This window comes from Balaenoptera physalus (genome assembly GCF_965194825.1).
Source record: "Balaenoptera physalus genome assembly, chromosome: 19".
Lineage (NCBI taxonomy): Eukaryota > Metazoa > Chordata > Mammalia > Artiodactyla > Balaenopteridae > Balaenoptera > Balaenoptera physalus.
This window is the reverse complement of record NC_138900.1, coordinates 68,311,026-68,338,586: the sequence shown is the minus strand read 5'-3', so window position 1 is coordinate 68,338,586 and position 27,561 is coordinate 68,311,026. Positions and strand designations below refer to the sequence as shown.

General features: G+C 56.6%; 3 protein-coding genes across 3 annotated transcripts in view; 1 reads left to right on the top strand and 2 right to left on the bottom strand.

The window, feature by feature from the left end:
* DBNDD1 (dysbindin domain containing 1) overlaps positions 1-2,971 on the top strand; it is an 8,620-nt gene extending 5,649 nt beyond the window's left edge. Inside the window, exons 2-4 of the mRNA XM_082437622.1 lie at positions 551-697; positions 861-1,001; positions 1,713-2,971. Coding sequence (XP_082293748.1) covers positions 551-697; positions 861-1,001; positions 1,713-1,870 — 446 coding nt within the window. The 3' untranslated portion in view covers positions 1,871-2,971. The remainder of the gene's footprint in view (positions 1-550; positions 698-860; positions 1,002-1,712) is intronic.
* Positions 1-11,939, bottom strand: part of LOC309648688 (uncharacterized protein) — a gene marked incomplete at its 5' end in the record, with an annotated part of 21,090 nt that extends 9,151 nt beyond the window's left edge. The window contains 7 exons of the mRNA XM_082437609.1: positions 629-675; positions 5,090-5,275; positions 5,357-5,557; positions 5,978-6,093; positions 7,255-7,368; positions 10,748-10,870; positions 11,513-11,939. Of these exons, the coding sequence (XP_082293735.1) occupies positions 629-675; positions 5,090-5,275; positions 5,357-5,557; positions 5,978-6,093; positions 7,255-7,368; positions 10,748-10,870; positions 11,513-11,939 (1,214 nt within the window). The remainder of the gene's footprint in view (positions 1-628; positions 676-5,089; positions 5,276-5,356; positions 5,558-5,977; positions 6,094-7,254; positions 7,369-10,747; positions 10,871-11,512) is intronic.
* On the bottom strand, positions 11,239-27,561 carry LOC309648690 (mitochondrial inner membrane m-AAA protease component AFG3L1-like). Its single transcript, XM_082437621.1, is given in 10 exon segments — positions 11,239-13,080; positions 13,297-13,434; positions 15,431-15,701; positions 16,172-16,203; positions 16,207-16,296; positions 16,886-16,951; positions 19,283-19,432; positions 19,827-19,921; positions 23,996-24,083; positions 27,426-27,561. Coding segments are annotated over 10 exon segments (1,491 nt in total). The 5' UTR covers positions 27,546-27,561; the 3' UTR covers positions 11,239-12,639.

The window sequence follows — 27,561 nt, the reverse complement described above, 5'->3', positions numbered from 1 at the left end:
AGAATTGCATAGAAAAAACCCTGGAGTAACATTCCCAGTCCGGAGGCGTGGTCGGTGGGGAGGGGTTGTTGCGTCCACCGTCCGGGAATCATTTTATGTGAGAACGTGTTACGTGGATTCAAACACAACACGGGACAGACAGGTGAGCCGGGCCGTTCTGGATTAAAGGGCGCCAAAGGGCAAGGAAATGCACAACCGCCCACCCGACCCCAGGTTGGACCAAAAAGTAGAGACAGGTGACCGTATTGGTGTCTTGGGGGCTCCGACAGGACCAGCAAGTGTCCCCGCAAGACCTGTGGTCATTCCTGCTCAAGTAATCAGGGCAAAGGGTCTGGAAATCAGGGTTACGGGGAAGGGCAGCATCCTCGGAGAAGCCCTCTGCCCCTTGTCTGGCTTCCTGACCCAAGGTCACCCCTGGCCGCTGCGGTCACTGCCCAGAGCCTCAAGGGAAGGCTCAATGGGCCAGGTTCTCAAGTCCTCCCAGCCTGCGTCCTGGGGGTGGCGGTGGGAGACCGCAGTCCCCTCCCGGGTAACACCTTCTCTGTTGCAGGGGTAGTTAAGGAGGTCGAGGTGCCAAGGGCTGCCCTGGGCACCCCCGTTCCTGGGACGGGGACCGGCAGCCACTCACCTGTGGCCGAGGAGGAGGTGGGCGTCCCAGTACCGGCACCGGGTCTCCTGCAGGTCACGGAGAGGCGGCGTAAGTACCGCTCACCTGTCCCGGTGTGCTCCCCGGGACCAGGGGTGGGTCCCTGGGCCTCGGGTGCGCCCCAGGGAGCAGGCGCCGGGGATGGGTCAGCCCCTCCTTGTTCCCACCGCACTGGCCTTCACCTGGCCCCGCTGACACGCCCCTCTGCCCGCAGAGCCCCTGAGCAGTGTCTCCTCCCTGGAGGTGCACTTTGACCTCCTGGACCTCACCGAGTTGACCGACATGTCCGACCAGGAGCTGGCCGAGGTCTTTGCCGACTCAGATGACGAGAACCTGGCCAGCGACTCGCCCGCAGGTGGGGCTGCTGCCGGGGTCTGGAGGGGGTCCTGGGGCCTCAGGCCACCCAGCACGGCTCCCTGGAGACCCACTGTGGAAAATGATTTCCTTTCTGACGCGTGTTTAAGTGTTTGTCGACACGGCACCATCTCACTCACCATTTCTGCACTTCACACACCTGTCTGCCGACTCAAAGGGATTTTTCTACCCCTCCTTAATTTCACTTTTCAAATGCCAACGTAAGGCCACAGCCACAGTCCCACTGAAAGCAGAATTCACTACTTGGGTTTAATCCCAAGTAGGCAGAGCACAAAGCGGGTGGTGTTCACCAGTCCTGGCCCCTCCTCAGCTCAGTTCCCAGGAAGTGCTGGAGCCCGCAGGCCGCAGAAACAGCTCGGGAGCCGCCGGGGGTATGGGGGCCCAGGGACCTTCCCCCCTCTCAGCTCACTGCCCATGCAGGCGGGGGGCGGGGGGTGAGGGGGTGGCACCTGCTCCGGGCCAGGCTCACCCCCAGGGCGGGCGCCTCGGCTGCAATGGGGACCCTCCTGGGGACAACAGGAAAGCCCCTGGCCGGGCTGCACCCAGACCCACATGTACACATTGCTGGTGCCCAGGGGACCCCAACATGTGGCCCGACCCCGTGCTGGAGGCACACACGGGCCCAGCCCAGTAGCTGAAGGAGTGACCTGGGACCCCAAGCCATACTGACCCCAGCCCGTGTTCCCACCAGGCCTACACCCGCTGCCCAGGGCCGGCTGTCTGCGCTCCCCCTCCTGGACACGCACCAGGGCCGAGCAGAACCGTGAGAAGCAGCCCTTCGGCGACCCTGAGCGGCAGCCTGCCGTTGTGGACACCTTTCTCACCGTGGAGAGGCCCAAGGAGGACTAGGCCGGCTGGCCCAGGGCCGAGGCGGGGCAGGTCCGGGCAGCCGTGGCCCCGTGGACGCTGCCCGCCCCACGTGGCGCCTCCGCATAAGCACAGCCCAGTGGCCTTACGTCCAGCTCTTCCTGGTCCCTGGATCAGGGACCAGGCCCAGGGATGAGATGAGACTTCTGTCTGTAGGAATGGTGTTCTCGTCTGTCACTAGACTCCCGGGTAGGGGTGCGGTGAGCAGAGGCCTGCCCGTGAGAGGCGCTCTGCAACCCCCCGGGAGTCTCGGGGGTCCAGTCTTGAACGGCAGTGCCAAGCTCCAGCCCGCGGGACACCCTGCTGCCCTAACCGCCTTGATTCCAACCCTGCCCCCCTCCTGCCGCCCAGGAAGTATCAGCACCAGAGCCCCCAGACCCTAATACCCTGCTTGCCGTGGTCCCTGCCTGAGAGCCAGACCCACCTCCTGAGCTCGGAACACCACATATGTCACGACTGCCTCAGACCGCCGGGCAGGGCAGGGGCCGGCGAGGTTCGCCCTCCCCCCATCCTTGCCACGACAGTCCCCACGGCCCACCTGACACACGCACACACAGGCACGCACACGCGGGGAGCAGCCTGAGGGGCATGGGGACATGAGGGGACCTGGGCACAGCGCCTGGCCCCCAATTCGGGGGCGCCAGGCTCGGCCGCTCCACACACTGCTTACACACTACGGGACGGAACCGGCTTCCAGTCAGACAGCGAGTCCGAGCACAGTTTTGAAACAAACGTGTAAGCTTGCTTTCAGTCCCCAAGGCCACCTGCCCTGACCCCTTCTCCAATGAAACGTTTCTGGGGAAGGAAAACAGGCCTGGGCACATGCTGGGCCCACTGGGCGTGGCTACAGCACGTCCCGCCAGGAAAAGGGTCGCCCTCTGCGCCAGGAGGGGCACGTGAGGGGCAGCAACACGGAGGTGTCTTCCAGACACAACCAAGAATTTCACTTAAAAGGGATCCCACGAGGGCAGCCGCGCCCCCCGCCCCCCAGGTCTTCCCCGCCGCCGAGTTCCCATCCTTCTTGCTACGGCTTCTGCAGATCTCATTTCCAAACAGCAGGATTAAAACAGCAACCTGTCCCAAGTCTCGCTGACCAGTCTCTTCCTTTCCAGCTGACGTGGGAGCTCCGGCGTGCGGGCTGGGCTGCTCTAGGGGCCTCCAGGAGCTCCGCGCTCTGGTCCTCCCCCAGCTAAAGCCACTGGGGGTTCCACTGTGACACACCCTGGGCTCTTATTTGGGTCACGTTTCAGGGCCAAGCGCCCTGGCTCCCCAGGCGTTAAAGAAGCGAAGACCCTGCCCCCACAAGCCCAGGCTGGAAGAGGCAGAGGCGCTCCCGAGAGGCTCTTCCCAGCCTGGGGCAGGTTCCTGGGGAGGTGGCCGCCAGGTAGGGCCCGCCTGTGAGCAGAGACCAGGGATGAAGCCTAAACCGGGACCGTTTTCACCACCACGAGATGCAGGCCGCGTGCCCCGTGCCGGGCGGTCCCTCCTGCGGGGCTGAGCCTTCCTAACCCGAGATCCTCGGCCAGGCCTCGGCCCAGGCGGTGCGATGGCCCAGGCGGGGTGCGATGGCCCAGGCGGGGTGCGAGGTGAAGGGGGGGCTGAGGAGACTGGAGGGGGTGCGGGCACGGGGCACGCAGGCAGGGGCGCTGTCACCAGGGGAGTGCCCTGGACCCGGGGAGGGGCTGCACCCAGCCTCCCAAGGAACAGAGCCCCAGGCTCGGGACGACGTGGGTCCTTCCTGGGGTCAAGGAGGGCACCCCACCTCCATCAGAAGGAGCCCCAGGACAGGCCCCTGCAGGACGCCAAGCAGCGCAACACACGGAGGCTGAGCGTTCGAGGCTGCGTCACAGGATGAGCCCCAGAGATCTCAGAAATTCAGCAATACACGTTTCACAGACAACAAACTTGAAGGTGTTTGTCCCAAGTTGGAAACTCTATTTTTGAGGCAAATATAGCAAAAGATCTGGAAAACTTCATCCCCGAGGCCCAGCGTGTGGCCACGGCGGGGACAGCAGCGGCGGGCACATGGGGCAGTGCCCCTGCTCCCGCAGTCAGCCCGCGTCGCCCACCCCAAGGCAGCAGCTGCTGCTACTGTCACAGTTCTGATGACTCCGACGCCCTGGCCGTGTTCTGGGGACCCCCGGGGCCATTTCCACTAACCCCGACTCCCCGGGGGCTGGGCCCTGGCCTCGCTCCAGGACCAACCGGGGGATGGAAGACTCGGCCCTAGAGCTTCGCTACGACCCCCGGTGGCTGTCCTCCCACGTGGAGCAACCCAGAGCCCCCTCTCCTGGACCCTAACAACACGGGCCACAAGGAACGCAGCTACCCGGAGACGCACGGTTGGCAAGGCCCCTACCCTGAGAACAGGGGCGGCTCCGCTGGGGTACCCCTCAGGCTCAGACCCCCCCAGACGCCCCGCCTGTGGAAGTGGCGCGGCCCCTCCGAAAGGACTAACTGGTCTCCCGCCACCCTAACAGCTACTCGCTTGACGCCTGGCTAGCATTCTCCTTTCCTCAGTTCTGAACCTCTCGCCACAGACAGACCTTGAGGATTTCTGAACTGGGCCAAAAGCCCCCTCTCCGTCTCTCCCCGGGGCATGTGAGGTGACCAGCACCGATGTCCCCCCGCTGGGCGGCTGTCCCCAGCAGATGAGCCCACCACCCACCTCGTGGGAGGCCCAGGGGGGTCCTACACGCAGGCCCCCAGGGGGCAGGTGAGTTTCGGCCACTGCCCTCCCCTCCGACTCGGGAACAGGGTCCCAGCCCCCGCCTTGGTGGAAGGGCACGTTCTGGGAGCTGGAATCCCCGTGGGCTCAGAGGACCCTGACCTGAAAACACCCATTTGTGATTATCACGTTTTAATTTGCTCTCTGGAGATTGCGGAGGCTGCTCTCCAGGCAGGGGCGCTAGGCTGGGCTCTCCTCCACGGGGCACTCCGTGCCGCCCGCCCGTCAGCCCCTCGGGAAGGGACGTGTCCTCCTCCAGGCCACCCGTGCCCTCCACGAGCTCCTCGCAGGTGGTCTTCTCCGCGAAGGGTCAGGGCCCAAGCAGCTCCACCGTGTCGGCCCGCTCCAGCACCTCCTTCCCCAGCAGCCGCCTGCCCAGCTGCACGCCAGGCCACGCCAGGCCGTCCGCCCGGCGCCCCGCAGAGCCCCCGCCCCGACCCTGGGGACGGGCCGGCCCCACCCGCCTCATCCACCTGCTCCCCGCAGCACGTCAGCAGGTCCGGGGTGCACGCGTGCGCGGAGCTGACCAGCCGCCGAGCCTCCCGGTCGATGAGCTGGGCCATGGCCTCGCTGTACGGCTTCTCTGCCAGCACCTTGCCGGGCCGGGGGAGGTCGAAGGACACCTGGCCCAGCTTCTTGCTCATCCCGAACTGCACAATCTGGGGCAGGAGAGGGGCGGGCGTGAGCCTGGCGGACGGTGCCCTGAGCCCCCTTCCCAGCCCCCGCGGCCACCGCCTTACCTGGGCGTAGGCACTCTGGGTGACCTTCCTCAGGTCGTCCTGGGCCCCCGTGGTGATCTGCCCGAAGAACAGCTGCTCGGCCACCCGGCCACCCAGCACGGCGCACATGCGGTCCGAGAGCTGCTCCCGTGTGTACAGGCACTGCTCCCTGGGCAGGCACTGGGCGTAGCCGAGCCCCTTGCCCCGGGGGATGATGGACGCCTGCCAGATACGGCAGGCGCGCCCTGTCACCCCCAGGGTCCCCGGGCATCCCGGAGGAGGAGAGGAAACCCTGGGCCCCAGCGCTGACAGGTCACCCCAAGGATGAACACAGAAAGCCCCTCTGTCCCACCGTCCCAGGAAGCTGTGGAGGGGCCGTGCCATCAGGGGAAAGTTTAGGGCGAGGTGAGTTTAACATGGAAATTCCAGGTGTCAAGTGGCCAGCACCCAGACCTCTCCTGGAACCAGCAGCACCCCCCCCTGCCCACCCACCCCTCAAGGAGTCTTGTAGCAAATTCTAGACCATTACATCCTCAAAGAGTGAAGAGGGCCGCCGCCCGGAAGGCACCGTGCCCACACAGCACCCCCGGGAGGGAAGTGGGCCCTGAACCACACGGCAGACGCGCGAGGGGATGGGCCAACCTTGAGCAGGGGGTCTGCGTGCTCCAGGAACCAGCCCACCACCGCGTGGCCGGCCTCATGGTAGGCCACCGTCATCTTCTCACTGGGCTGCAGGACCCGCGTCTTCTTCTCGGGACCTACAAGTCAAGCTCATGGCAAGAGGCAGAGGACAAACAGACAGCTGAGAGGTGGGCGCCAAGGCCCCATTCTGCACTGCGGGCGTGTTGGGGGCTGGTCAGGGCCTCCGTCCGCCCAGGACAGACCCGCAGCCTGTCCGCTCCACGCACACCGCTCAGGCCTGCTGGGCGCCTGTCCCTCCATGCCAGACGCTACACTGCCTTCTGCCCTGCCGAAGCCCCGCCCCACCATGCAAGTGGCAGGTGCCTTTGGGGGCCCGTTTGTAGCCAAGGGGCTTAGCTACTCTCCGTGGCTTGACTGGCAGAGAGGCCGGACGCAGGGAGGCCAGGAGCATTCTCTACGCCGCCTACACCCAGTCACAGGCAGGGAACAGGGCACAGAGAAGGCACCACGACTCGCGTGAGCTCAGCTTCAGGGCTGGTCAGCTCAGCAGCGCCACCAGGACAGTGTCGAGCAGCTGTGGCGACTGCCTTGGGTTACTGACGCTTGTCTGTGCACGCCACACTTCAACAAAACCTGAAGCAAAGACAAAGCAGCCCTGCCAACCTGCTGACACTTGTCTGTGCACGCCACACTTCAACAAAACGTCAAGCAAAGACAAAGCAGCCCTGCCAACCTGCTGACACTTGTCTGTGCACGCCACACTTCAACAAAACGTCAAGCAAAGACAAAGCAGCCCTGCCAACCTGCTGACACTTGTCTGTGCACGCCACACTTCAACAAAACGTCAAGCAAAGACAAAGCAGCCCTGCCAACCTGCTGTCTGGAGACGGGCTGGTTCTCACAGCCGTGGGGCGGGATCAGGAAGGACGGCTGCTGGCCACACGGACACCTACCTCCCTGACCTCCGTCCCCGGGAGGGCACTCGGGAGACCTCTACCCCACGCTGAAGCTTCCCAAGGAAGCACGCGAACAACCTGCCTCTCGGCCACGGGCAGCACCCGAACCTGGGTCTGACGCAGCGCCCTGGAGGTTACATCTCTTTGAAGTTCTAAATGTTGCTCTAGTAAGAGCACGAAAGCTGCTGGCAGATCCCAAGTCCCAGATTTTGGTCTGGAGAACTGTCCACGGCTGCAGCTCACTGAAGTGAAGCTGGGGCCCCAGGGTGGGCCTGCTGTGGGTCAGAGCTGGAAACCGCCCCTCAACACTGCCCGGCTCACCTCCGATGACCCTCTCAACGGCCTGCTCCAAGTGCTTCTCCCGGACAAAAGGACTCAGGTGGCGGGCGGCGATCAGGGCCGCTTCGTTGCAAACGTTAGAAATATCAGCACCTGACCCGGAAAAGGAGAAACAGTCCCATCAGTGCCCCAGAGCGGATTCTTAGAGGAAAATCTCCAGCAGAGGGACCAGAGCTAAACTAAGTCAGGGACTTGAAGGAAATGGGACCTGCTCTGTCAGTCACTGTTGCTTTCAGCCAGTATTTTGGTTCAACAATTTACTGAGGTATGATTTATTTAACATAAAATCTACCCGTTTTAAGTGTACATTTCAAAGACTTTTAGTAAATTTATCAAGATGTGCAACCATTGCCCTGATCTCATTTCAGACATTTCCATCACGGATGTGATGTATGTGGCTAATTCCTGTACCCATGCCCAGCCAACTAACCTACTTTCTGTCTCTATGGATTTCCCTGTTCTGGACGTTTCACATAAATGGAATCACACAATAGGCGGTCTTTTGTGTGTGCTCCTTTCACGCGACGCAGTGTTTTCACATCCATCCGCTACCGTAGCACGTACTGGTATTTCATTCCCTTCCACAGATGAGTGAGGTTCCATCACGTGCACAGCCGCCCCGAGGCCTTCACAGGAGACGGCAAACTCCATGGACGCGCAAGTCCCTGCTATAACATGGCCAGTACAGCCGGCCCTCTGTACCCACTCTATACACATCTGTCCAGTCACGCACCGCTGGACACTGGGGTGGTCTGTGCCCACTCTATACACACCTGTCCAGTCACGCACCGCTGGACACTGGGGTGGTCTGTGCCCACTCTATACACATCTGTCCAGTCACGCACCGCTGGACACTGGGGTGGTCTGTGCCCACTCTATACACATCTGTCCAGTCACGCACCGCTGGACACTGGGGTGGTCTGTGCCCACTCTATACACATCTGTCCAGTCACGCACCGCTGGACACTGGGGTGGTCTGTGCCCACTCTATACACATCTGTCCAGTCACGCACCGCTGGACACTGGGGTGGTCTGTGCCCACTCTATACACATCTGTCCAGTCACGCACCGCTGGACACTGGGGTGGTCTGTGCCCACTCTATACACATCTGTCCAGTCACGCACCGCTGGACACTGGGGTGGTCTGTGCCCACTCTATACACATCTGTCCAGTCACGCACCGCTGGACACTGGGGTGGTCTGTGCCCACTCTATACACATCTGTCCAGTCACGCACCGCTGGACACTGGGGTGGTCTGTGCCTCTTGGCTATTATGAATTATGCTGCTGTGAACATCTCTGTAAAGCCTTTGTGTGAACAAATGTTTTCAATTCTCTTAGATACCAAGGAGTGGAACTGGGGTCAATACGGTAACTGTACTTCACTTCTTGAAGAACTGCCAGGCGGATCCCCGTGGCCACACTATCTTACATCCCCACCAGCACCACGCGAGCACGGCCGTCTCCCTACACCCCTGGCAACTCATCCATCTGCCTTTTACGGCCATCCTGGTGGGCGTGAGGTGCTGTCACACTGTGGTTTTGATATGCATTTTCCTAATGACTAACATCACTGAGCACCTTTTTATGTGCTTTCTGGCCATCTGTATACCTTCCTCGGAAAAACGTCTGTTCAAATCCTTTTCCCATTTTTAAATTGGGTTCTTTAAATATTTTGGATTATAAACCCCTACCAGATGCATAATCTCCAAATAGTTTCTTCTATTCTGTGGGCTGTCTTCTCACCACCTCAGTAATGTCCCTTGACACACAAAAGATTTTAATGTTGAAGAAGTCTAATTTGTTTTCTCACTTGTTGCTTGTGCTTTAAGAAACCATTGCCAAATCCAAGGTCACAAAGATTTTCTTTTAAGACCTTTATAGTTCTATCTCCACAGTTTAAGTCTCATCCATTTTGAGTTGACCGCTGCATGTCGTCTAAGGTCTAGTTTCGTCGTTTTGCTTGTGGACACCGTTGTCCCAGCGCATTTGATTGAACAAACTGTTCTTTCCCCATCAAATGGTCTTCACACCCTTGACAAAAACAACTGACCAAGGACTTCCCTGGTGGCACAGTGGTTAAGAATCCACCTGCCAATACAGGGGACACGGGTTCGAGCCCTGGTCCGGGAAGATCCCACATGCTGCGGAGCAACTAAGCCCATGCGCCACAACTACCGCGCCTGCGTTCTAGAGCCCGCGAGTCACAACTACTGAAGCCTGTGCACCTAGAGCCCGTGCTCCACAACAAGAGAAGCCACCACGATGAGAAGCCCACACTCTGCAACGAAGAGAAGCCCCCGCTCGCCGCAACTAGAGAAAGCCCGTGCGCAACGAAGACCTAATGCAGCCAACAATAAATAAATAAAATAAATTTAAAAAAACAACTGACCGAGATGTACAAGCACATATCTGGGCTCTCAGTTCTACTCTATTGGTCTACGGCCACCCTTGTGCCAGCAGCCCCGTTCTGTTCACTGGAGCTCTGTAGTAAGTTCTGCATTAGGGAAGTGTGTCTTCCAGCTCTGCTCTGCACAGACGGTGCTGGCTCTTCAGTCCCCTGGCAGCTCCCCAGGAAGGTTAGAATCAGTTTTTCCCTTTCTAGCTTTAACAATGTACAAAGGTTCTGCTCCTACACAGCCCCTCCCACCTTCACAGGTTACATCTTTTTACTTTATGTGCCCATTAACACAGGCATGTCTTTATGGGTTTAAGCACCTGCCCTTTAAATCATAGAGGGAAAACAGAGGAGCTGCAAACCAAAAACACGCAGGATGCTGGCCTTTACGTTCACCTATGCAGCCGCCTTTCCAGGGCCACCTGCCCGCGCAGCTCCGAGTCACTGGCCGGTGCCCTTTCGTCTCAGCCCAAAGGACTCCAGCAGTTCCTGGAGGGCAGGTTTAAATATAATACGTTCCCTCAACTTTAAAAAACAATCTAGGAATGCCTTTATTTCTCCTTCCCTATTGAAGAACAGTTTTGCCAGATCCACTGCCTTCTGGCCTCATGGTCTCCAAGGAGAATCGGTTGTTAACCTTACTGAAGACCCATCCCCACTAGGTGTCCCTTCTGTCTGGTTGGCTTCAACAGTCTCTCGTTATCTCTGACCAACGTGGATTACACTGTATCTCAGTATGGACGTCTCTGGGTTTATCCCTACTTGCAGTTTATTCAACTTCTTGGACGTGTAGACTCAGGTCTGTCATCCAATTTGGGAAGTGCTGAACCATGACCTCTTCGATGGGCAGCATGCCAAGGGGACGAGGCGTCACTGCACTATGTTCCCAGGGTGGGAGGAGTTCAAACAGGCACAAGCCAGCCTTGGGGCTAATCACCTCTGAGGCCTCCGATATATCCATCAGACTCAGAAGTTCCAAAGACAAGGGTAGCACATGCCAGGACCAATGGCACAACGAGACACCACCCACCGACGACACGTCCAGACCCGCACGGCCCACCTGGCCACACTCCCCTGTGAAGCCTGGAGTGAGGGCCGCAAGCCTCCTCGCCAGGGCGTCCTCGCTGAGGCTCTCGTCCAACTTGAGTGGACGCAGGTGGACCCTGAAGATGGACGACCTGCCTTTGATGTCAGGGGGGGCTAACAGAGAGGGAGGCACTGAGGGCCAGGGTGGGGTCACCTGCAGCCACTTCACTGCAAGGGCCCTCCCCTGCGTGTCTGTGCTGCACACTCGGCTGTCCGACCCGGGCCAGGGAGCTCCCCGTGGCAGAAACGACCCACAGGTCACGTACGTTCAGCTCTTCAACACATCAAAGAACTTCCTGACCGTGGAGCCTCTGGTCCACGCAAATCCATCCCAGGACAGGGACCCAACCACAAGCAAAAGTCTGGCTGCCCTGGTAGCATGGGGTCCGCGCAGGACTCACGTCCTAGATTCCCAGGATCTCCTCACCAGTGGAAAGGGCCAGGGTGAATGCTTCTCTCGCTAACCGCCCTCTGAATGTTTGTAACGGCGCACAAAAAATAAAAGCTGAAGGATCCAAGTCTGTCACCTCGCTCCCACCTGCATGGACTGCAGTGACCTTCTCCCAGCCCCAAGCACACCTGTTCTTCCCAAAGTGAGGGGCACCCACGCACCTCCACCGTTTCACAACACTGTATTCACGGCTTTAGGACCCCGATCAAAATCTCCTCCAAATACACAGCTAAAGATCTAACCAAACTTTCAACCCTAAGGAGGGGAGAGCCACGTCTCAGCAGCCAGGCGACCAGCACGCGCACCGATGTAAACCTGACGGCCGAACCGGCCAGGCCGCGTCAGGGCTGGGTCGAGGATGTCGGGGCGGCTGGTGCCGGCCAGCACCATGACGTTCGCGGTAGAGCTGAACCCTGGACAGGAGAGAAGCAGGTGAGGCCAAGGAGCAGGCCCAGGCAGCAGGAGTCTCTCCGCTTCCCAGGGCTCCTCCCCTGCGCAGCTGGCCCCCATCTTCCTAGGACCCCTGCCGCCCACCCCGGAAGCCCGAGGCTGGGCCTGCTTCTCCTGCTGGCTCGCAGCCCACTGCACAGGCCACCCCGAGTGGGGCGGACACTCACGCCCAGAGCTAGCTCTGACCCGTCTCAGGAAGCAACCAGCGGCTCTGGTCCCCGCGGCCCCCACTGCTCTGACTGAGGCGCACGTGCAGACCTTCCTCAGGCCACGGACGCCCATCCTAATTCATTACTGGTCTATTACGGCCAGCCTCTGACACCACGCGGCGAGCTGCAGGGGCCGGGCAGAGCCGCCACCATCGGGGCCCTGGGCCGCTGTGGAGACCTCCCTCCACCCAGGCCCTGGACGGCTTGCTGGGCTCAGGGAGCCAGACCGGAAGGCAGGCGGGGCGGCGAGGGCCCCAGCTCACCCAGCCCTCACCCACAGAAAGGCCTGCTCGCGGGGACCCTCGGCCGCCTCTGGGACCCGGGATTCAGGACCGCCCCCTGATGAGAGGGGCTCGCTGCGCCTCAGCTGTGCGTGCAGACGTGTGGTTTCTGCGAAGCACCTGCCTTCCTCCTGGGAGGCTGGGATCGTGGCGCGTGCGGGGCAGGGGCTGCCACGTGACCAGCCCCCAGCGGAAACCCCATTCCCGAGCGTCGCCCAGCCCGCTGCCAGGCAAGCAGCTGCATACTGCCAGTCCAGGGCTCCAGAGGCTGCGGCCGGCTTCCCTAGCCGCCAGGCTCCCTGTGATTCCGCTGTGTGCTGCCACTGCACTCAACCGTGCTCCTGAATCCAACTAAACACGGAGTCCTCCCGGCGAGTCACCAAACCCGGGGTCGTGTCGGGGACCCCAGCACAGCTCCAAAGCCAAAGCGAGGACAAGACCTGCCAAAGGTCGAACAAAAGCTTCTCCAAATTTGGAAACTAGTAAGAACGCCTAGACGCTTCCCGCGAAGCTTCGGCAGGGCTGCCGGGCTGTCACGCCTGAGCTGGGACCTCCCCAAGCAATGGTCCCCAGGGGGAGAGCGGAGAGGGGTTCTGGGCAGGAGGCGGCCCGAGTCAGAGGCCAGCGTGGAAGGAGCCTGGGCGTCAGCCCCGTCCTGCGCTGAGCTCTGAGGGCAGCTCCCTCCACCGTGTGTGCCGAGCACAGCCTTCCTGAAAACAGAGCAAGCAGGGGCTCCCGCCCGGGGAGGTCCGGCACAGACGAGGGCCTGGGGTACGGTCGTGCGGCCGCCCCGTCCGTCTCCACGGGCAACTGCTTCAGGGTGTTCTCCTGCTCGCTCTGGCCCCCAAGGTGCCCACGGCCGATCGCGTCCATCTCGTCAATGAACAAGATACAGGGAGCATTTTTTCGGGCCATTGCAAACATGTCACGAACCTGAAACAGGAGTCCACGCAGGGTCTGCTTTGTCACTGGTACCATCACAGGACTAAAGAGCTCACCAAGCTGAGCCCTCGCCTCTGGAACTCGACTCCCGTCTCAGCTGCTCTGCCTGCCCGCCCGGGTCCCCCTGCCCATCTGTGCTCTGCGCCTGTTGCCAGGGCCCCACACGAAGCCCAGGGCAAGGGCAAGGGCAAGGGCGCATCCCCCTACCCGAGCTGGACCGACACCGACAAACATTTCCAGGAACTCGGACCCATTCACGGTGATGAAGGGCACACTGGCCTCCCCTGCAGTCGCCTTGGCGAGAATCGTTTCGCCGGTACCAGGCGGACCAGTGAGCATGGCTCCCTGAAACAGAAAGACAATGGCTGGTTCTGAAAGGGCACAGATGGAGCCGAGGAGAAAGTCACGTTCTACTGAACAGGCGTTTTCTAGGCCTGCTCCACGCAGGTCGGCTGAGGATTGCTTTCAGTGTGATACTTTCTGCTTGTAAAATGAACGCACGTTCACCACGAAATGTTCAAACGCTGCAGACACGGGAAAGCCCCCCACACCCCCAGTCCAGCCGAGCAGGTTATTTCTTCAGGCAACGCTCCCAGGGCAGGGCTCGCTGGATCTCGCGGTCTGACGTTTAATGGCCTTTGCCAAACTGCCCTATGAAAACACACCAACTCACACCAGGACGAACAAGAGCCCACGCCCCAGACCTGGTCACGTGACTCTGTCCAGCGGGTCCACCGGCAGCCGTGAAGGCGGCACCTGGGTGTGGCCACTGGCACCTGTGCTTCCTGATCGACAACCTGCCTGTTTCTACGCTGACTTAAGGTTTAAATTCACAATTCACGCCCCAGAAACACACCTCGGTGTTCCTTTCGGGGTCACCTTTATGCCTGAAAATCGAGGAGAGATTTAAACGGGGCTCATATGCCGCCATTTCTAGTCGAGGGTGTGGGTTAATACCTACTTATTTCAAAGAAGACTCTAAGGTTGTTTTTTTAAGTCTTTAAGGACAAAAACAAAATACATAAAGGGAGGGAGGAGGGAGCCACAAAACTCAAAACCACAAGGCGTCAGGGCCCCACGTCCCCGTGAATGTGGATGTGGATTCACAGAGGGTCTCCTCAAGGCAGGGGCCTTGGGACCCAGGGCGCCTTCTGTGCCCCCCACAGCCGGCTTTCCAGCCAGCTCTCACCAGGTGGTCAAACAGAAGCACAAACCTCCTGCCCACAAAGCCCCAGAGGTCAGTCACGCTCTCCTGTTGTTTAGGGCACTCTGGGGGAAGCACGGGGCCACCAGGAAGGTCAGCGCAGTGAGCACTATCCACCCGAGAGCTCGTAGCCTGGTCCAGGGCCCAGGGATGCCGCGAGGGACCTGTGAATCTGTTCTACGTGAGACGCAAACCTTTCTGGGAAAAGGACTCACAGCTTCGGCCGGGCCCTCAGAAGGTCGACACCCAGAGGCACCCGCAGGTAGACGGAGCGGCCAGAATCACCGTAGCTCCACTTCCTCTGCACGGCACCCCAACCTGCGCCCACACCGCCCACCTGCCCCACTACTGGGTCGTGGGCTTCCCGAGAGGCAGCTGCATCTGATCCCAGACCCATTTACGAGAGTTGTACTTGATGGTTTTTTCTTTTTTTTTTTGGCCATGCTATGCAGCTTGCAGAATCTTAGTTTCCCAACCAGGGATTGAACCCGGGCCACGGCAAGGAAAGCCCCAAGTCCTAACCACTAGACCGCCAGGGAATTCCACGTACTTGTTTTTATTATATACTTTGATAATAAGTAATGGTAAAGAAAGTTGTTTCTTCAAAAACAAAGTTGAAGGCTTTAGCTAATAAAGTAATAAAGGCAAACTGTTAAAGAAAAATGCTGTCAAATTGAATGGATAGAAAACTGAAAGAGTAAGGAAACAGTCAAAAATACAGGATTCTGCACTCAGATTGCTTCTACATTCTCAGTTCATTTTAAAGAAACAAAACTATAGACGTTAAGTGCTTTGTGCAGGATATTTAACAGAGAATTTGATCACTGGGGCCAAACTCAAAGGAAGGCCTGTGCTCTAAACGAGACACCACACCAACAAAGACGTATGTTTGTGCTTGAAGGTGAAATAAACACACTCCAGGTGGGCGTGCACTGTCCCTATGATTCCAGTTTTATAGTTTAAAACAGCTAATCAGATAAGAGGATTTTCACTCTTCTACTCCGCAAATGAGATTTCCACTCCCCACTGTGATCTAATAATACACAGAAGCATTACCAAAAGCTACACCGTCCCAGCTCTGTCCACAGTGAACCAGGGCGAAGCTCAGACCATCACCATGCTTTCTCACATCAGTACCTTTGGAATTTTGGCCCCGAGGTCCTGATACTGCTTGGGATTCTTCAGGAAATTCACGAACTCCATGATCTCCAACTTGGCTTCTTCGCAACCAACCACGTCTGCAAAGCGCACGCCGATGTTGTTCTTCATGATCTTGGCTGTGGTCTCGCCAACGGTGAAGAGGCCCCCTCCTCGCCTGCCACGCCCAGCCCCCATCGGGCCCCTCCTCGCGACATAGAGGAGGATTCCGATCAGGAGAAAGGTGGGCACCAGGCTTCGCAAGAAAGACCTAGAAAGTCCAAGAAAACCATCTGTCACATTCCCTTGAGAGACAGGCCAGAAACACTGCCTCCAGGCCATGAACAGTGGACGGCTCCAGAACTTGGTTTTGCTACACAAAAGGGAACAGTTTGTTTTTTAACGTGCCAACCTGTATATGCAGCTTCCCCCATCCACGCACATCTACCTGCCCGATTTCACCTGTGGGGCGGGCAAGGCAGCTGCGGCCCCTCCCTCAGAACCCCTCCAGACCCAGCACGGCCTCCCCGCAGCTGAGCCCTTCCCGGCCCACTGCACACAGTCCTCAGGCTGCCTAGCTAAACATTTCCCCGATCAATTCTTTCCTCAATAAAAACAGAGCTAACAAATTTATCTTCCACCTCAGACACTGTGACTGTCGGAGAACGCCTGTAACACGCCTAAGCGGGTTCAGCAGGAAGCGCTGCGTGGCCAGTCCCGGGCCCAGCTGCGCCCACTCACCCGTCGCTCTCGGTGGTGTAGACCACGGCCGTCTACTCCGGGAGCTCGATGCCCAGCTCCCAGTGGGCGGTCTCCAGCTTGCGCTCGAAGGTGTCCACGCTGCCGATGTTGAACCACACGAACTTCTGTCGAGACCAAGGCGCCAGGCGCTGTAGGGGGTGCCCCCCACAGCCGCTGCCCCTCCCCAGAGCCTCTCCCAGCAAAGCCCCGAGCAGCTCTGACAGGCCACCTGTCCTGGCCCCAAACCACAGGCTTAGGTTTGAGGTCGAAGTATAAATGCCCATCGACAGCTGACATCGCCTTCCTCTGTCATTTTATTCTTCCCCCTTCCAGATCTCAGCTGGCAGCTGTCACGTGTTACTTGGCAAAACTGAAGCACAGTTACAGCTTTATGAGGGTCCTGTGCTACTCGGAAGACTGTTCCTGTCGTGTCACCAAAACAAACGAGCACAGGTGGGTGCTGGAAAGTGAAACCAGGGAAGGCATTTCTCTAAAAAAACAGAAAACTACATTTTTTTTTTTTTTTTTTTTTTTTTGGCCGCGAGGCTTGCGGGATCTTAGTTCCCTGACCAGGGACTGAACCTGCGCCCTTGGCAATGAGAGTTCGGAGTCCTAACCACTGGACCACGAGGGAATTCCCAGAAAACTACACCTTATGCTAAAACCAAAACCAAAACCTACGTCTGGGACACCGGCCTTGAGCCCAGCCCTCACCTCAGACGTCGCAGGGGCAGGAATAACACGCACAAACTGTCTGTTCACGACTTCCAGCCGGTCCACCTAGAAAAGAGACGACAAGTCAGAACAGCTGGGGTCCCAGGCAGGACACGGTGCAGCAACGCTGGGCCTCTTCCTCGGACGAGCCTCACACACACGGGCTGCGCCTCTGTCCGACGGCAGCTCACACTCCGCAGGACAGGTCTTGGTTTTGTTTCCTACTAACATGGACAGTTTTAGCCTGGGATTATTTTAATAAACAGGAACCAATGCAAGAAGAGGGATTAAGATGTGGCACATCTGAGCATTAAGCCTCCAATCTGGCTTAAAACTCCCAGAGGAGGGAGGTTCCCTGGTGGCCTAGTGGTTAGGATTCTGGGCTTTCCAGGTTCAATCCCCGGTCGGACAGCAGGCACCACGAGAAAACGGTGCCGATGAGAATGAAAGTGCAGCCCCAAGGCCTGCTAGCTGCTGTCGCCTGAACAGCCCGCTGCCCCGAAGGCACGCACCCTCTGGGGAGCTTCAGACACGGCCTGCTGCCCACACCACCACAACCACTGGAAACAACACAGCTCCTCCTGGAAACAGCGGGAAGACTCAGGACTGCACGGCGAGGACACGACCCCGAGTGTGGAACCTCACCACCACCCGACTCCTGCACACGCCTGTAACACAGCTGGAACCACGGCAGACAGGACTCCAGGTGACTGCCCGCCCTGGCTTCTCCGCCAACACGCGGAGCCCCAGCCAGCCGGGCCCCGCCAGCTCTCAGGTTCATGGAGGCGAAGGCAGGGCGCGTCCTCCCTGCCCCGCGGGACCCCTGCCCAGCTGACCCGTCACGCTTCCCCCAGCGCAGTGCACCGCTACCGGAGTGTGCAACGGGACAGTCAGACAGAGGGTGTAGAAGAGTGAGCAGCTCCGCTTTCAGACCGGCAAGGAGGATCACAAAAAAAGGCCAGCCTGGGTTAGCAGACGGCGATTTCTTTCTTTATACTTTTATTTATTTCCCCAAATTTTTTTGCAGCAAGCATGTATTACATTTGTAATCAGGAAAAAAAACAATGCTGTTTTAAAATGAAGATAACTGGGACTTCCCTGGTGGTCCAGTGGTTAAGACTCTGCGCTCCCAGTGCAGGGGGCCCGAGTTCGATCCCTGGTCAGGGAACTAGATCCCACATACATGCCGCAACTAAGAGTTCACATGCCACAACTAAAGAGCCCATGTGCTGCAATTAAGGAGCCCATGTGCCACAACTAAAACCCGGCGCAACCAAATAAATAAATATATATATATCTATTAAAAAAAGAAACAAAATGTACATACATTTATTTAAAAAAAAAAAAAATCCCCCCAAAAACCGAAGACTGCTACCAAGGTTTTGGAATATTGTAGTTTTTTGTTCCCAAACAACCCCTTCACAAAAGAACATCTGTTCCAGGCCAGGGATCTCTGTGCCTAAGATGACTTGTTTCTGTGACACCTGAAGGTATTATCAGGGGATCTCCTCAGACAACTCAGGTGGGGTTGGGAGAGGATGCAGCCCTCATGTTCACGTGCTGGACTCTCCCAGCTGACGTGAAAGTTCCCCCAAGTGAGCGGGATCTGGTCCTCGTCTAACTGAGCCAGGCGAGAGTCGGGCCCCACCAGGCGCTGCAGGAGCTGAGCGCAGGGCTGCGTCAGGTGGGCTGGGGAGGGAAAACGTCGCCCTTACGTGTTCCAGGCCGTTTTGGAACAACCGTGTCTCCGTAAGCCACGTCGGACCTCGAGGAAAGTCTGGAACCTGCCCCGAACGCAGGCCCAGGACGCTGGTCTCATCGCACCCTCACCCCGCCCGCGCCACACCTACAGGGGCAGGTCCTCGGCCGAGAGGGGCCGCAGCAGCCTTCCCCCACTACACAGGCAGCATCGCCACCGGCCTCTCTGAGGACAGAGGCCAACACAGGCCCCAGCCGCAGACCTGGTGGAAAACAAGAGCTCCTGATGGACCTCACCACACAGGGGGAAAGCCCGACCTTAACCGTGCGCTGTTTAGGGCAACGGGGAAGCAAGGCCTCCGTGCTTGGGGACGTCTACACTCCAGCCTGAGCACCCCGCAGGACAAGCTGGGGGGACTCTGCTGGTGCGAGCCAGCGGGGCAGGGGCGCCCTAAGAGGAGGAAAGCTCTCAATCAGATTCGAGAATGAAGTGCAAAGATAAACAAACAGAACCAAGTCTCAGAAGCCAAAGCTAACGCAAGATGAGTCAGGCCGTGATGTTAAAGAGACGTCCGCCCGGCGAGCACGGGCGTGGGCGTGCGGCGGCGCAGTCACTGGCGAAAGGAAAGCCGCATGCGTCTGCACCCCGAGGCTGACCGGCCACCTTCTCCCCGGGCAGGCAGTGTGTGAGTCCCTCACCAGACCTCTCGCCAGGTAATACTGCACGAAGTGCTTCCAGGTGATTTCCTTCCCAGGATCTCGGAAACAGAAGTAGAGAAATCCCACAGCAACACCTGACCCCAGAACAGCCAGACTGCGGAAATCCTTGTCATCCCAGGGGACCTCTCCCTGTGGAAAAATAGAACACAGACACATGTTACAGTTAAATGAGGGTGGTTCTTACATGAAAATGGCCATTTCCTTTCACAGACGCGGGAGAGGTCGCCCAGACCCTCCCTCCTGACCCCGCTCCCTGCGGCCTCCACGTGCAAGGCCAAACCCACCCACTGCCCGCGGCTGAGACCACAGCAGCGCTGCAGGAAGCAGGCAGCATCCCTGAGGCGATCGCTTCTCTGGGTCTTTAAAAATTCAGATGGAAATCTCCGCGGTTTTAGAAATTAAATCCACTGCTTAGAATCTTTGCAACACAAGCAGAAAAGCTGTCCGAAGCCCGAGCCTGCAGTGACTACTTCCTCAGAAAAGTGACAGCCCATCTGGGTCTGGTCCTCGGACACACACAAACCTTCTGCAACCGCTTCCACCAGGCAAGGTCATACCGCTTTCTTCCTCTCTTCTCTCCACCCGCTCCAGGACCAGCGTCCTTTGGTTCACTAGTTCCTAAGGGAAAACACAAACTCTGACCTCAGAAAACAATCATACCTAACTGTCCAGGGAAGGATTCAGAGAACAGGAAAATGCTTTCCAACATACAACGTTCCCAGAGCGGGTGCCTCCTGGAGCGGAAGGGAAGCGGCTGGGGCGGCAAGGGGCAGAGCCGACACGTGGCGGTGTGCCCTGCGGAAGGGTGGCAGGAGAACTTGCCGTGCCCTCCTGGGACCAGGGCATGGCCCAGGTGGTGGGGGCTGCGGGCCCACGCCAACCCCACACGTTTCCAGAAAAGAAGGAAATTTGAAAACAGTTTCTCACACTCTTTGAAATCATGAGTGACTGTACCCACGTGTGAGTTGTCACCTAGCACCACCAGTTGTTTTTTTTTGTTTTTTTTTTGGAGGGGGGCTGAGCCTCTCGGCTTTCAGGATCTCACCTCCCCAAACCCGGGCCCCTTGGCAGTGAAAGCGCGGAGTCCTAACCACTGCACCGCCAGGGAATTCCCCAGGAGGGGTTACTTTTAAATAAGTGATGAGACAGGCTGGCACTCATGCCACCAACTCTCAGACACGACCCCCTCCCCTCAGAACACTTGTGGCCCACAGACTAGACGACTGGTCCAGTCCCCAAGCCTCCTCCTGTAGCGTGCACGTGTGAAGCAGGAACAGTTGAAATTACACCAGTCCAGCTCCATAAGTACCCCCGGAGCCCCCCACCCTTCCGTCAGATGCCAAGTATGTACTGGGGGGGATGGGTCTTACTCAGGACATGCCCATCTGTGATCTAAAGGCCCCATTACCTCCTAGTGCAATCTAAGGGTCAGGAGGCTTGAGTGGTCCTGGCAAGCTGGGCACATCCAAGGAAAAACCCTCCTCTCCCCATGTAACTAAATCAACTACACCTCCAATTAAAATTTCCAGAAAGCATTTTAGCGTACACAAAAACGACAAGGGGAAAGAACATAAGACAAAGGCAAATAATTGCTATCGTGGCGTCTGACAGATATTTACCTTTGTTTGGCCTGTGTGATATGTGCTTTTTAATGGGAAATATACATTTGGTCTTCCCGGAAGGAGCCCCCCAAACCCTCATAATTTCTTAAGTGAGAAGAAAGAAGACCTTCTGCTGTCCACAGTAAGCCCCTTTCACTTTCACCACATCAGAGTTCACGTTAATGAGATGACTTCTGGGAAGCCCCCAAGGATGGGGGCTGGGTCCAGGGGCCTGGAGGGCTGGAACTTGCAGCTCCCCCGCCCCACGACCTCTGTAGCTTGCATCCGTCACCAGTGATTTAATCAACACTGCCCGTGCAACAGAACCTCCACAAAACCCGAAAGGGCCGGGTTCAGAGAGCTTCCACGTTGGCGGACAGGAACCCGTCCACACGCTGGACAGGGGTGCACCCCGCACTGCCCCCGGGACCCTTCCCAACCTCGCCCTGTGTATCTCTCCGTCTGGCTGTTCACTTATAACGTCCTTCATAATAAACCAGCCGTCCAGTAAGTAAATCAGTTTCCTGAGTTCCGTGAACCACTCTGGCAAATTAACTGGACCAGAGAAGGGGGTCACGGGAACCTCTGACTTACAACCAGTTGGTCAGAAGCGCAGGTGACAACCTGGATTTGTGATTGGCGTCTGAAGTGGGTGTTGGGGGGCGGATTTCAGGACTGAGCCCTTAACCCGTGGGCGGAATCTGATGCCAACTCCAGGTAGAGTGTCAGAACTGAGCTGAGCTGTTGCAGAATCGTTTGATGGGGAAACCAGAAGTAAAGAGCTGAAAGTGGAGAACACACACAGGAATGTGTTTTTCCATCAGAACTTAGGAAACTAACCCAAAACTCAAACAAAAATCATTTCCCTGGGACTTCCCTGGTGGTCCAGTGGCTAAGTCTCCACGCTCCCAATGCAGGGGTCCCAGGTTCGATCCCTGGTCAGGGAACTAGATCCCACATGCCACAACTAAGCGCTCGCATGCTGCAAGTAAGGAGCCCGAGTGCCACAACTAAAAAAGATCCCGCACACGGCGATGAAGATCCCGCGTGCCGCAACTAAGACTCAGCAGAGCTAAATAAATAAATATTTAAAAAAAAAAATCATTCCCCTGAGTAAAGAAAAGGTGGGCAAAGATGTTATAATAAATAAATAAATAAATAAATAAATAATAAAAAATAAAATAAAATAAAATCAATTATACTCCAATAAAGATGTTAAAAAAAAAAAAAGAAAGAAAGAAAAGGTGGGCAGACAGAGACTTGAGACAAAAATCACTTTCTCCGCTAGGCAATCCATCCACAGCCAGTCAACAACAGCAGATGCAGGGCCTGAGCACAACATTCATCCAAGTTCCAGGATAAAAGCCCGAGCTGCCCCATGACGTACACGGCACCACTGCAGCAACCCCAACTCAAAGCCATGGAAGCCCGAAGGCCAGAATGACCCCAGGAAGGGCCAAACACATTATAAGATAGAGTGAAGATTTGCATAAACATTAAGGACAAAACACGAGTCTTCAAAGAAGTCTTACGTTTGTAGCGAATCATGTAAGCACTCCTCCCAACGAGCTTTTATGGGCCTCGTTCCACTTCTTGCTCCTGGCTACCCGAGCAGGAGACATTTCCCAGGAGAAACACACCGCTGAATAGTCACTTCACCCACCCACATCACCAAACTACGCTATAACTTCACAAACAGATCTGTCGAGGCTTCAGATCCACACAAGCTGTGGAGGTGCTGAGCCCCGAAGACAAAGGGAGGGAGTGAGGCCACGTCCACAGACAAGTGAAGGGAAGGAAATACCAGGACCACCCGCGCACGGGCCCTGCTGCTCACCTCCCCAGACTAACTCAACATCAATGAACGCTTAAAAATTCTCCAGTGGGGGGCTTCCCTGGTGGCGCAGTTGTTGAGAATCCGCCTGCCAATGCAGGGGACACGGGTTCGAGCCCTGGTCCAAGAAAATCCCACATGCCGCGGAGCAACTGGGCCCGTGAGCCACAATTACTGAGTCTGCGCGTCTGGACCCTGTGCTCCGCAACAAGAGAAGCCGCGATAGTGAGAGGCTCGCGCACCGCGATTAAGAGTGGCCCCCACTCGCCGCAACTAGAGAAAGCCCTTGCACAGAAACGAAGACCCAACACAGCCATAAACGAATAAATAAATAAAAATTTAAAAAAAAAAAAATTCTCCAGTGGGGACTTCCCTGGCGGTCCAGTGGTTAGGACGCTGCGCTTCCGCTGCAGGGGGCATGGGTTCAATCCTGGTCGGGGAACTAGGATCCCACATGCTGCATGGGTGGCCAAAAATAGTTAACTTAATTAAAGAATTAAAAAATTCTCAAACGTAAAATTTTGACAGTCTGATTTGTCAGATGCCCCCTTTACCATTTTGTTTGGTTCTTCTTTTTTTTTTGGAGCTGTTGGTTTTCTAAGCCTGTGTTTCTTCTACTCCTCTTAAAGAACTTCTCAAACCCACTGGGACAAAATGATGAGGTGCGCACACCACACTCACAAAAGCAGCCACACTGTCAACCCAGGAGAGGAAGAGTACGGGAGAAGCGGGTTTTCCTCCTGACCTCAGCTTGGCGAGACCAGCGTGCGCCTCTGCGTCCTAAGTGCCCTCCGCTCCGCACTGCAAGCCTCCACACAGGGTCTCCCGAGAAGCGCTGAGCACAGCCCACCGCCCGCCCTCGGGGCTACACGTGCCCCAAACTAACTGCACTCTACATGAGGTCTCTGTTCTGCTTTCCAAACGTGAGGCTCAGCTTGGCCCTCAGATGTGCAGAAACAAAGGTTTGTTCCCATGCATCCCCAAAGATTCACCCAGCAGCAACTTCCTTCTGGAAGAGTTTCTCTTTCACCACCTACACTGATATATCAAAACTGTAAAGACGTGGCGGCAGGTGACCCAGAAATGGGGAGAGCTAAGCGTGACTGAATACGGAAGCTAGAAAATGAGAGGTCCGGGCCTCCTGAGCCATCATGCACCCTGTCCCCACTCGCCATGATGCAGGACACCAAGGAAGCCACACTCGCCTCGGTTCCTGTGACCTTATGCTGCCAACGATGGTAGGAGAAAGACAGGTACCTTTGGGTGGTTTTGAACACAGCCACTGGGAAACTGACGTCTGTCTCTTCCACAGAGCCAACTGCTGAAAGCGGATTCCCTGGAGGCACTGAAATGGGAAAGAGAATTAGCTTCCTCTGCAATCCGATGGGGCATCTTCTCACAGTGGCAGTTACAGGCTCAAAGGGACCAGGATTTGGGCTGGGGTGTAAACCTGAGGCCTTTATCTGCTTTATCTCATTAAAAATATGATTCAAACAGGAGAAGAAGAAACTGAATGCAAAGCAGAGATACATGAAGAATTTTTAGAGCTACAGCTGTCAAAAAAAAACAAAACAAAACTAATCACTTCCTGCCTCAGGCAATTTTAGTCACTGAAATTTTTACAGCCTCAAAAACAAACATTATTCTAACATTAAAATCATATGAAATTTAAAAACCAAAGAATATTATGATTTATCTTTGATCAGCCACAGGTTAGTGTTTTTGTCAGGAAAGCAAACGTTTTTCTAGACGTTGTATTTTCCATAGTTCTCAGAGAGGAAAACAACAGTTTTTACCGTAAGCTGCTAACAATACTTAACATCAATTAAGGACAGAACTAGAGACAATTTCGGTTTTTCACTATCACAGGTCAAAAGCCATTACAGCAAAAACGAGCACAATAAAAGCCACCATACTAAAAAACAAGCTCTAAGCACACTCAGTAACCTAGTACTAACTGTATTCAAAAAAACCCCAACCTAACCAAAGATTTGGATTGTTCCCAATATCTTGTTACAATGAAACTGGATCCGCAGGTGACGACACTTGTGTTATTTCAGTCGTGCCATCTTTCACGGTGAGGCAGGCTATTCCCCAAAGCAAACTCATTCCCTAATGATTATTAATTTGCTCATAAGCCAAATTATTCACACATCCCTATCAAAGGCCACAGAGCACTAAAAAGTAAGGTAAGCTATGAGAAAGGTACTAAAATCAGGGAAAACTCCAAACAGGGAAGCTCAGGAAGGAGACATGGCGGTTACCAGTGCTGAGGCTCCTGGAGCCTGTGCGCCATGAACGCCACCTCCCCACCGCAGCAGGTCACCGCGCACAAGGGGACCAGAACCTGATGTCGCAAAGGCTGTCACTGTGAGGGGAAGTTTAGGCAAAGGCGCACAGAAGGTGGTGGTCCTGGGCCCTGGTTGGGTGCCCGGCGCTTCGGTCCCCTCCTCTGCTCCCCAGTGCCCACCCTGAGGAAGCAGGTGCTGCCATCCCCCTGCGGGGTGGGAACGCAGAAGTTCAGAGGGGCTGGTGACCACCTGAGGCAAGGCAACTGGGAGCCGGAGGTGTGTGGCGAGGATTCTGGCGTCCAGTCTCGCTGTCAGGCAGCCTCCAACCCTAGAAGGACAAAGTATGATCTTCAGGCCCCCAAAACTTGAGAAAATATCCAATTCCTTTATTTTAATTGATAATTTAGTCTTTTTCTGATTTGGTTAGGGGACCACATTCGGTCAGATGCAGCTCTCAAAGACAGGGGTCTACCATCCACTCTTGGTGTTTGGATGTGCAAAGCCAACACGTGAAGCTGTGCACGCCACAGTCTCCCTTTAACAAGCAAAGCACCACTGTCCTTTCTTTGTAAGATCACAAATCAGGTGACCCTGGTCTGTGTCTCAGATGCACACAGGTGCAGCCCCACCAGGCGCTTGTGAATAGGCCGGCAGCTCCAGCTCAATCCTCACTTCCTTCAGAAGTCGATTACCCCACCTAAGATAACGTGACATTTATCCTCCTCCACCCCTTCTCTTCGTTTCCTACTTCCTTTGTTCTGCTTCCTCTTCTTTCATACCTCATATAACCGCCTAACATGCTACCTACACATTTGTTGTCTTGTGTGGCAGGAACAATGTAGGAAGCTCACTGAATGAAAAAATAACTCATAGAAACTTCCAGAACATAAGCTTCCCCTTGAGGAGTGCTGACTATAGTTAAATGGGCACATCTTTTAACTATAAAGCAGTCTGCTACTTCATCTCCAGCCTTCACATGCCCCCCTCAGACTACAAGTCACCAAGCCCTCAAAGGAGAGCAGCTCACGGGGCAAAGCCCTTGCCTGTCCCATTCCCTGTCACATGCCCTGGCTAGCAGACTCCACAGATGAACAGGACAGCTCAGTCTGGGAAGGAACACAAAGATCATCCAACTTCCTCCCTTCATAACTAAAACCACTGAGGTCCATGGAATTCATGACACACCTGCGCTGCACCCCATCAATGACTGCCTTCCACCCGGTTAACAACTAGCACAGCCCCCTGCAATACTGAGCTGCCACGTGGCTACAGGTGAAAGGCTCTGCTTTCACTGATATTACCGGAAACAACCTGAAACTGACGTGCACCAGCTCCAAAATGAACAGAGATGAGAGAGAAAAGTTCACTCCTGAAGACAGGACAAAAAATGAACCCATGGAACCCTTCTCCGTCTTTCAATACTGTCTTAAAACCAAGATAACTTTCTCCGATCAAAATCCGAGGCTCCACATTAGTCCCTCAGAAAAGAATTCAATGTGATCACTGCTCCCTGGGATGTACAAAAACAAACCTTAAAATATGGTGTATTTCAGAGTATCTAACCCAGGGGAAGGCGTACAATACAGGAGTATCTAAAAGCGCAGATGCTGACCAGCTGTGGCCTTACGTTTCCTCTCCTCTAAAACAGAGTTAGAGCAGCTCCTACCTACAGGACGGGTATTAGACTTAAAGGAGACCGTCCCTGTAAAGCCCTTAACACGGAAACCCTCAAAAAATGTTAGCTACGATTAGAGTGGCAGAACTGGACTCGACGAATGTTGCTCGAATAAAAACCACATAAGACTTGACAAAACTCTTTCACGTCCGTCATCATAACAGAGAGCAACCCTGCGAGATAGTGCAGAAGTCATACCACCGCTGAGCCCAGGAGGAAACCACCTCGCGGTCGGAGCGAGCGCCCGAGATGACACGGTAGGTTCGCAGAGGAGAGAGGTCTGAACGCAATTCGCTCCACGCGGCTCTTGGGAGACTGGAATAAGGACGCGCGGGCAGTGGGCAGGGCGCTGGGAGGCAGCGGGAACTTTCGAAGAAAAGGGCGGGGGCTCCGAGGACAGACGGAGACCGGTTCGGGCGAGCGTCAGCCTGCTCAGCCGCGGGGATGGGCTGAAGCCCCGAGGCCAGCCGGCCGGGGGTGTGATCGCCGCCGCCACGCCTCCGCCTCTCGGTGCCCGGGTTCCCGCAACCGGTTCCCGCGACCCGCTCCCCCGCGCTGGCCGAGGGATGTGGTAGCCGCCGCCGCACCCCCGCTTTTCGGTGCCCCGGTTCTCACACCCGGTCCCCGCGCCGGCCGGCGCAGCTGGATGACGTCACCGCGACGTCGAGCGCAGCCCCCGCCCCCGCCGCCCGGAACCGCCGGGCAACGCCTCCCCGCTCACCTGCTCGGCGGTTCCGAGGGCCCTCACGCCTGCCCCGGCCGTCCTGCCGCTTCGTGAGCCACCGCCGCATCGCCACAGCACGGCGAGCGGCCCGGCCGCCACCACCAGCCACTGCGACATCCCCCGACCCCGACCT